This window comes from Cloeon dipterum, chromosome 3 (assembly GCF_949628265.1).
Source record: "Cloeon dipterum chromosome 3, ieCloDipt1.1, whole genome shotgun sequence".
Taxonomy (NCBI): domain Eukaryota; kingdom Metazoa; phylum Arthropoda; class Insecta; order Ephemeroptera; family Baetidae; genus Cloeon; species Cloeon dipterum.
The window spans coordinates 28,754,649-28,763,115 of record NC_088788.1 but is presented as its reverse complement, the minus strand read 5'-3'; the positions used below and the strand labels follow the sequence as shown (position 1 = coordinate 28,763,115).

At 37.2% G+C, this 8,467-nt stretch overlaps 4 protein-coding genes across 7 annotated transcripts; 2 read left to right on the top strand and 2 right to left on the bottom strand.

The window, feature by feature from the left end:
• Positions 1 to 78: 78 nt before the first annotated feature.
• LOC135940296 (ER membrane protein complex subunit 2-like) lies at positions 79 to 2,134 on the bottom strand. The gene is made up of 6 exons (XM_065485131.1): positions 1,995 to 2,134; positions 1,817 to 1,930; positions 1,287 to 1,579; positions 609 to 863; positions 449 to 543; positions 79 to 388 (listed from the first exon to the last, which is right to left on the bottom strand). Exons 1-6 carry the CDS (start codon positions 2,026 to 2,028, stop codon positions 313 to 315), a joined length of 867 nt encoding a protein of 288 aa, XP_065341203.1. The 5' UTR covers positions 2,029 to 2,134; the 3' UTR covers positions 79 to 312.
• A 90-nt stretch (positions 2,135 to 2,224) lies between these two features.
• Positions 2,225 to 5,496, top strand: DEF8 (differentially expressed in FDCP 8 homolog). Of its 2 annotated transcripts, XM_065485116.1 has the most exons (8): positions 2,225 to 2,366; positions 2,702 to 2,944; positions 3,031 to 3,331; positions 3,387 to 3,554; positions 3,700 to 3,744; positions 4,073 to 4,317; positions 4,794 to 5,015; positions 5,075 to 5,496. In XM_065485116.1, the coding sequence occupies exons 2-8, from the start codon at positions 2,744 to 2,746 to the stop codon at positions 5,285 to 5,287; spliced, it is 1,395 nt and encodes a 464-aa protein (XP_065341188.1). In that variant the 5' UTR covers positions 2,225 to 2,366; positions 2,702 to 2,743; the 3' UTR covers positions 5,288 to 5,496. The 2 variants fall into 2 exon arrangements, with proteins under 2 accessions (XP_065341188.1, XP_065341190.1); XM_065485118.1 differs by lacking the exon at positions 3,700 to 3,744.
• LOC135940289 (transforming growth factor beta regulator 1) lies at positions 5,485 to 7,249 on the bottom strand. Of its 3 annotated transcripts, none has more exons than XM_065485120.1 (6): positions 7,099 to 7,249; positions 6,794 to 6,924; positions 6,616 to 6,727; positions 6,390 to 6,521; positions 6,035 to 6,338; positions 5,485 to 5,968 (listed from the first exon to the last, which is right to left on the bottom strand). In XM_065485120.1, the coding sequence occupies exons 1-6, from the start codon at positions 7,232 to 7,234 to the stop codon at positions 5,581 to 5,583; spliced, it is 1,203 nt and encodes a 400-aa protein (XP_065341192.1). In that variant the 5' UTR covers positions 7,235 to 7,249; the 3' UTR covers positions 5,485 to 5,580. The 3 variants fall into 3 exon arrangements, with proteins under 3 accessions (XP_065341192.1, XP_065341194.1, XP_065341193.1); XM_065485122.1 differs by having other exon boundaries at positions 7,001 to 7,161; XM_065485121.1 differs by having other exon boundaries at positions 6,997 to 7,158.
• Positions 7,250 to 7,530: 281 nt separating this feature from the next.
• Positions 7,531 to 8,236, top strand: LOC135940301 (protein LLP homolog). Its single transcript, XM_065485138.1, has 2 exons — positions 7,531 to 7,801; positions 7,906 to 8,236. Exons 1-2 carry the CDS (start codon positions 7,633 to 7,635, stop codon positions 8,133 to 8,135), a joined length of 399 nt encoding a protein of 132 aa, XP_065341210.1. The 5' UTR covers positions 7,531 to 7,632; the 3' UTR covers positions 8,136 to 8,236.
• The last annotated feature ends 231 nt before the right edge of the window (positions 8,237 to 8,467 follow it).

Sequence of the window (8,467 nt, the reverse complement as noted above, 5' to 3'; positions counted from 1 at the left end):
GTTATATGTACGTAGAAAGAATATTTTTTTCTTAGGTTTGTTTAATGAATCATAATAATAAGTCCCGAACAGCAAAAATAAATATTATGATTTCGATTGAAAATTTATTTTGCTCAGGGCAGGCGCACAGAGTAAATTTTAAATATTTTCAAATTGCAGACAAAGAATAAGAGGAATGCATAATTTAACAACACATAATGATTGGGATACAACAATATAATGGATTATGTGAATAGTTAACAGATTAGAGAACACAAACATGAACATAATCATGATTTACAATTCTCAATAATGCGGTAATGTTGGGCCTGTTTAAGGACTAGTAAGCTGCATTTGGCCAAACATAGATTCAATTGCAGAGGCTGGATTCTCTCCTGCCACTTGGTATCTATAGCAGAAAAAATACTCATTATCAAAGCAACAAAACACACAGTCAGAATTTACGCACAGGTCTTGGATATGCTTGGAAGCCCATGCTGACAGCTTCACATATTCTTTCTTCTTGCTCGGCACTTTCGCAGACTGGGCCAAATTGTTCGCGCTCTGAATCAAATCGGGTGAATTAAACAAACAAATTACAAGTAGTGCTCGTGAAAATTTCAACAAACCTGCAAGACACCAAAGAGCGCTCGCAAATTGTTTGGGTTCAGCTTAGCAGCCTGGCAGAAATGGGCTTTGGCTAGTTCCATGTTGTCTGCTCCACCCTGCGTATATTTAATTTCAGCGAATCTTTCGTGATACAGGTGGTTGTGTGGCGAGCTAAGCAAGAGCTCTTCCATGCAAAATGCAGCCCGGCTAAATTCGTGGTGCAGCAGGTACAAATCACACAGTTCTTGCCAGGCCTCTTGGTCACTCATGAAACTCTAAATGAAAAGTTTTTAGTTAGTATAACAACACTAGAGATTGCATGGTTGTTCCATATTTTAATTAAAAAGGAATTCATCCTCGTTGCTTGTAATCTTCCTCCTTTTTAATCTTTCTTTCCTACAAGTTTTGGCTTCACAGTAGAGCACTATTTCTTGACTTAAAACTATAATTCACAATTACTAGCAACATATAAATAATGAAATAGTATTATATCGTTTTTTATATTGATAGTATCTCTGAAATATTGATTCATAGGGCTCTACTGTGAAGCCAAATCTTGTAAGAATGAAAGATTAAAAATAAGGAAGAAGTTTAAAAGCAACAAGCATGAAGTCCATTTTAATTAAAATAATATGGAATTAAAAAGTTAGACTAAAATAGACAATGAAAAAGAAGCACTATAATATGATATAATTTACCTTCAGATATTCGTTCAACTCGGAGATTGCTTTAGTCGTGTTTCCAACGCTCTTGTGCATTGCAATTAGTCTCTTTCTTGCAGCCACATTTGTCTTGTCTTCGTTCAAAATGTATTCAAGATGGAAAATAGCGTTTTCCTTGTCACCGACAGCTTCACACCGCATCGCCAGTAGCCTGTGAGCTCGTAGGCTCTTGGGGAATGCACGGCCAATTGTGATCATACAGGCGTCTGCCACTTCCAAGTTGTGACAGTCCAAGGCAGCCAGGCATACTTGCTCCAAAACCAAAAATCCTGCAAGTACATAAATTATGTTACCAAAGGCAAAAGTCGCCTAGATTTCTTTTCTTTTTTAGGATGCGGTATCTACATATGTAATATAGAGAAATTAAAGAATTATAAACAAATGCTTGGTTAAATAAATTAACTGTTGCCAAAAAATTAGTAAATAATACATATGAAATTAAAACTTAATGTTGCGTAGATATAATGTAATATGTTGGATATTATGTTGTTTATTATTAGTCTTACGTTCGTCTCCTAGTTTGTGAGCCATCGGCTTCAGTGTTAGAAGCCACATATCGACGACCTCTCGAGATCTCCGCTCCTTCTCTTCTCTCCATGTCCGGAATATGTCTCTAACTTCTACAATCCAATGAGAAAAATAACAATAGTGAATTATTAATCACATTTTTATTTAAAATTTTACCCTGCCAGGTTAGATTAACATCGTACGGCGCCATGTTTCCTTTCCTGTTTTGTCATTCCGGTTTTCGGTGTGCCGGTTCAAATTAAATGAATTAAATATACCGATTACCGGTTTGTGCATTCCTTGAATACCAGTCAGTACCGTACAGTACCGTACCGGTGTTATTTATGAGCCTAAAAAACTGAAAAATCATCTGATCTTGTTATGGTTGTCGTCTTTTGTTTCGTTCTGTCCCATCTGACCGACTTGAAAAAGATAGAGTTGGGTGTGAGCTGCTGTATTATTTTGCTCTCCAATATACATTTTTCTTCTTCTTGCCTTAATATCTGCGCTAAAGTTTAGCAAATTTTGTATTGGACCAAAGTTGCGTATGTACGTATTGTATTATTGGGTTTTATTTTAACGTTATTATGCATTTTAATGATATTTTTATAATGTAATGAAAAGTGTGGAAAGTGCGCCCATAGGTGTTTTAGAAATTATGAAACAATATCGTGTACATATTAACAGCATAGTATTACATTATAGTGGCGGTATGTATGTATATAAGCGGCATAACATTTTAATAACAAATTTCAACAATCGGAATAAATGTGTGTATAATAAACTTGAGAAATTATATGTATATTATATTGTCACTTTCTCATCTTATCTACACAATAGCCCGATCAGTCCAACTCATGTTGCTTTTTATTTTACTGTCGCAGTGCCAATTTGGATAGGAGACCATGATGAGATCGTGAGTCACGATGGCTGATCAAGAAGGAACACCTCAAAAAAGTTTAGGGACGGACGTGGTATCCCCTTCAAAAACTCTTTACTCTACCCCTTCAACGTCGACATCAGGGTTTAATTCTGGAAATGACATGAGTCCGCCTTGGGATCAAGGTTGGCAACTTTTTATTCCAGCAAGCATACAAGACGGTTCATCTCGTTTTGGCTTTATTGAGGTAGATACATTATATTGCCTACGGTAGTTTGTTCTAATCACTGGATTTTTTTTCTAATTTTGTATTTTTACAATTTAATCTAACAGAACGCTCTATCAGAAGGAAATGAACAAAAACTCATAGAAGTAGAGGAACAATGTAAATCGTTGGTGAACGAGTGTGAGGAGGGTTCGGACGAGAGACGTTGGCTTGTCAGGCAACTGGTTGAAGTTCGCTTGAAAATCCAGGAAAAGAAAGATGAGGATGTAAGTCTGAAGGCCACTGTGCGCCTTGTGCTAGGACACCATATGCAGCTGCAGGACAACAACCTGAACAACACCAAACTTCAGTGTGATCGATGCTGTGCTGCGATTTGGGCCATGATTCATTCTTGGTTCCGATGCATAGGTAATATCAAACAATTTTTATTCTGCAGTATTTTTATGTTGAATTTATTTTTAAGACTGTGATTATGTGTGCCACACGAGATGTCTCTCGCTGATAACCAGAGCCTGTGTTCACGTAGCTGTTAGTGAGAGACCGGAATATGAGTTGAGGATATGTCCTGAAGTGGGTTTGGCGTCCTCCCAAAGGTTCAAGTGTACAGAGTGCAACACACCTGTGACCTTCAGTGAGTGGATTTCTTATTTTTCGATCATATCTTTTTATTGGTTATAGAGTTAATTTTCCTTGCTCATGAGCTGGTCAAAATAATTATGCTGAATGATTCAAACAACAGCCAACGTTAAAAATATTTTTTCAATTTTGTCCCCCAGCGATCCCACCAATAGTTACCTGTTTTGGTCGGTATACTCCTCAAGGTATTTTATGTTTTTATTTTTGCCTGAAGTTAACAGTTGGCACTGGAGCACTTGTAAAAACGCAAACACGCAACTCTTTGTCTCTGCTTTGGTGTGGCTATAAATTTGTGTCCACCCTTCAAGTTTAATTTGTCCCACTGTGGGGAATGCTGCTGGCACCATGGCTCATGTTATTTGTTACTTTCTTGAAGAACATTTTAATTTAGCAAGTCAACTTACCATAGCTACTCTCAATTTCTAATAACACTAATAATTTGCTTAATGGTGACAGTTTACCCTTTGATATAGAATTGCAGATATTAATAATTGGTTTGATTTTTTCATTTAGCCGATCAATCGTGGAGTGAACCACGGCTTTGCGATTATTCTGGATTCTACTTTTGTCCCACTTGTCACTGGAATACTAGTGCTATCGTACCAGCACGAGTTGTGCACAACTGGGACTTTGAGCCTCGAAAAGTGTCAAGGGCGGCCCAACAGCTGCTCCGACTCATGGCTGAAAAGCCAGTTTTGATTTTGAAGGATTTGAATCCTAGAATATTTGGACTGGTTGAAGAGCTCAGCGTGGTGCAGGTATAGAAATTTTTTATTCTTGGTATGGATTATCTCATCAGGGGTACATTAATGTTTTGCTTTAAACCCAACCCTACTGATTGGACATTGGATTTTAAAAACTTAACAACATTTTGCTAAACAAATACTTATTATCTGCCCTTTTTTCCAATTTCCGCCCACTTGTTTCTTGTTTGAGATATTTTTAACTTTGTGCAAAGGAGTTTATATAATTAAATTTACCAGCTTTGTCAAGTGATAAAAATGTTGCCTCACTCTCATTGTCAGCAGAACCATAAATTATGCAGTCCAGCTTTTAATTTCAAGTGTTATAATTTGTATTTAATACTTAAAAGTAAGATTTGCAATAAATTTATTTTTCAGTGATATGTTATTATATTATGCTAAATCTCAAATTGAGAAAACTTAAGTTAGCTCATAATTTCTAACAGCAGCGGAAAATTTGGTGCCATTAAAAATATTATTTTGGTTGACAGGGTTTAAGAGAAAATCTGCTGCAAATGAAGAGATACCTGAGCACTTGTGACAGTGCCATATCCGAGCACTTGATGTGGCAACTTGGGAGTAGGCAACACTTTGTTGAGAACGCTCACTCATACTCCATGCAAGATCTAATTGACATTAATTCTGGAACGATGCTACCATTTGTCAACCAGATTCATGATTCGTTTGCTAAGCACATTAAAAAAGACTGCAAGGTAAAAAATCCACGAAAAGACATATCTGAATCATTTAAAATTTGGCCTACTCAATCCAGGTTTGCCATGGAAGGGGATTTTTGTGTGAATTCTGCCACGACCCAGAAGTTTTGTTTCCCTTTGACCCTGCAGTCTATAGCTGTCCAAATTGTTTATTTGCATTCCACAACTCATGTTGGCTGGAAAAGGGAAATGATGAGTGTCCACGATGTCTGCGCATCAAACAGAGACATAGCAGGCTATCAATTTCTCAAGAAGACGATTTCAGCTAGTCTACAACATCGTTCCATTACATGAATTCATTTTTTTCGCCAAGGTCTGTGATCAAATCATTTTTTAATTGTGAACAGCTGTGCGTTGCAACACACAAATAATATTTACAATTAGCACTGGAACACACTGGAATTTCCATTTACACCAAATAACGATGTATTAGCTTGATTTAAATAAAATAAAACACAAGATCAAATAATACAATCAACCTTTATCTTTAATACTTATAGAAAATATACAATGATGTAGTCATGTTTCATTATTTTTGTCAAGTCAGGAACGTAGGGCAATTTCAAACGCCCATGAAAAAGTCCCTAATGACTGGATCGTGCGAGTCAAAATTAATGCTTGCAAGTTGATTTTTGGAAAATGCAATGCTCCTCTGCAGAGCGTCAAAGTTCAAAGATGCATCAACTAAGGAAGGATCTGCGACATTTCCGGTTTTGCAAACCTCAAATTTCAAAGGTTTGTAGCCTGGCAGCTTCCTTGTTCCTGAACTCTGGATGAGGTTCTGGATAGTTGGCACAGTGATTCCAAAAAACTCAGGCCCTTTGGTGTTGTCTGATACCACTTCAACACCAACTGCTTTGTTTATCTTGCTCTGCAACACGGTAAGGCATTCATTTGGCGAGTTCCCAACAATCGGAGAGCCTGGAATATCGTCAGAGGCAATCTCAAAACTGGAACAGAAGGCGATAAACCAATGTCATTTTTGTCATTTGATAGATTTAGGTTTCTTATATTACAGTGGTTGCGGGCCTCCATCTATAATTTTGCAGGTGTAAACACACTGTTGTTCAGGATTCATGATGCTTCCATACACCCGGCAGGAACAGAATCCCACAGGGAAAATCATTTCCTCTGTGTGGTATCCACTTCTGTCAGTAATGACGTCGCCAAGACTATATACAGACAGATTTCCAACAACTATGGGGAAAATTGGTCTGCCAGTGGCATCTAGTAGGATTGGATGCACCAGTTTTTTCACAGCTTTTCCTCTAGCAGTGGTTTGTTTCCTGGCTCCCTTTTTAGTCACATTCTCTGATCCGGCTGGAAACTTCAAATTGAAAGAAACTCAATTTTAAAACCTCATTATCATACCAGGACTAGATCCAACAGAAGCAGTGCTGATGGTCCTAGATTTTTTCGCTGCTGGTGCTTTCTTCTGCGCGCCACTTAGGGTTTTAGGTACAGGTGAATTTTTCCTTACACTCTGAGATTTACTCGCTGTCTCTATAAACGAATATGAGCATGTAAGTACATATCTCATTAAAAGTAAATAAGATTAAGCATCACTATTCTCTAACGAGATTTATGAGATACACACCTTGCGTGGAATTGAGTGCCCCTAGTTTGCTGTAGAGGAATTTATTTTCCTCGTTTATGATCATATACTTTTCTTGTAGCTCTGATATTTCATCGCAAAGTGCTGCATTTTCCTAAAATTTAAGTCAAGATCACATCATGTGATTCTCATTCTGAATTTTTATAAAACGAATACTCACAAAGACAAAGTTTTTAATCATCTTTTTCGTTTTTTCGTACTTCAGTTTATACCTCTTCGTATCCGTTTCCATTTTAAACACAAATGATCTCACGCAACCAGTCACTTTATTTGCCAACTGCACTAGAATCTCTATGATAAACATAAAAACATTAAGTTAGTTATTTTATGCATTTTTTTTTCATTTATCATATATATACGTACATACAAGCTAGAATGGTAGGCTGGAAACCTCGATTACTGCCTCGATATATGGGAATGGATCTAAACTCTGGGCCAAAAGCATAAGGGCAGAAGGAGCGGTACCTGCGGCAGTGCGGCACTTCTTGTGTTGATCTGTAGCTAGTGTAACTGTACGCTGTGTTGCGCTATGTTGTTGCTGTTCGATTCGATGACTTTTCTTGTTGATCAGTCTGTTTTTGTTTGGATTTTGAATCATCATTCATCTTACTTGCCGGTAGTCATCAAAAATAAAACCGGTTTCAGGGTGGATATCATTGTGTGCTTATTGCTTAACATTACAATTTTATTTTATTACACAGTTTTTAAAGTGCAAACAACGGCTATTGACTGAGCCAATTAAGAACATAAAATTGATCGCATGAAGAAAATCGCTAATTCATTTTTGGCCTTCATGAAAAGTGTTCAAAATTATTTAGTTACGGTGATTTTATTGGAATTATACCGGTTTTCTCGAAAGCATTTAGTCTGGTCACGTGACTTGCGTATTTTCGTTAGCTTCAGCTCGTTCAGCTTAGGTTTTTCACACGTGGTCCGTCTGTTGTTTACTGCGTGTTATCATTTGGATTTTCCATTTAAATCCTTAATTTAGCGTGAAAAATGGCTAAGAGTCTGAGAAGTAAACACAAGAGGAAAATGCGTGCCGTAAAGAGGATTCGAAATGGACAGAAGGAACTGGTGAAACTGAAGGAAACCGTGGCCATATTAAATTCTACAAATGAAGGCGGCGAAGGCATCGACATGAGCCAACTGTCCGACACTGTTGTTTGTAAGTGAAATACACGTACGGTTCAGCTTAACAGGCTAACCCAATTATTAGTTAACATTCGTAACCTTCGAATATTAATCTGGTTATTTCGTTATCGCATGCAGTGACCAATGCCAAAGCTGTAAAGGAAGCTGCAAAGGCTCGAGAAGTTGAAACCTCGATGGAAGTTGACGGCAAAAAATACAACAAGAAGACAATGAAGGATGCTGATGGCAATTACCCTCCTTGGTTCAACAAGAGGCGTGTTAAGCAGCTGCAGTTAAAGAACAAAAAGGAGAAGAAGAAGATGGCTTCAGGGAAGAAGAAGGCTCCTGGCAAAAGGAGGCATAGATAAGATCATACTTCTCTTTTATTTTTTTCCTTCTTAAGATAGCTGCACTTTTATGTTAATATTATTTTAATGTAAAATAAACATTGACTGCTTTAACTAAAATATGTGCGATTTTTTTAAAGATTAATTCGATTACATTTAACTTTTATGACACCTAAATATGGTGCGAAAAGTACGTTTAGGAGATAACCCTAGCAGCCCCTGTTTGAATATAATTCCATATTATGATCTAATGATGAAATTTTGCTAAAAAAAAGTCCCTCAATTTTTATGAAGAATAGGTTTTTCTATCGTGACCTACAGGCCCTTGTCGCTCCTAATTTATTTGAGAACAG

Coding starts and splice junctions, on each gene's coding strand:
- LOC135940296 (XM_065485131.1), bottom strand. CDS start 2,028: ATGGCGCCGTACGATGTTAATCTAACCTGGCAGG. Junction 1,931..1,994: donor TGTTAATCTAACCTGGCAGG/GTAAAATTTTAA, acceptor ATTGGATTGTAG/AAGTTAGAGACATATTCCGG. Junction 389..448: donor TCCAAGCATATCCAAGACCT/GTGCGTAAATTC, acceptor TTTCTGCTATAG/ATACCAAGTGGCAGGAGAGA.
- DEF8 (XM_065485116.1), top strand. CDS start 2,744: ATGGCTGATCAAGAAGGAACACCTCAAAAAAGTTTAGGGACGGACGTG. Junction 3,555..3,699: donor CAACACACCTGTGACCTTCA/GTGAGTGGATTT, acceptor TTTGTCCCCCAG/CGATCCCACCAATAGTTACC. Junction 3,745..4,072: donor TGGTCGGTATACTCCTCAAG/GTATTTTATGTT, acceptor TTTTTCATTTAG/CCGATCAATCGTGGAGTGAA.
- LOC135940289 (XM_065485120.1), bottom strand. CDS start 7,234: ATGATGATTCAAAATCCAAACAAAAACAGACTGATCAACAAGAAAAGT. Junction 6,339..6,389: donor TTCTGTTGGATCTAGTCCTG/GTATGATAATGA, acceptor TGAAGTTTCCAG/CCGGATCAGAGAATGTGACT. Junction 5,969..6,034: donor GATGGAGGCCCGCAACCACT/GTAATATAAGAA, acceptor CTTCTGTTCCAG/TTTTGAGATTGCCTCTGACG.
- LOC135940301 (XM_065485138.1), top strand. CDS start 7,633: ATGGCTAAGAGTCTGAGAAGTAAACACAAGAGGAAAATGCGTGCCGTA. Junction 7,802..7,905: donor ACTGTCCGACACTGTTGTTT/GTAAGTGAAATA, acceptor TATCGCATGCAG/TGACCAATGCCAAAGCTGTA.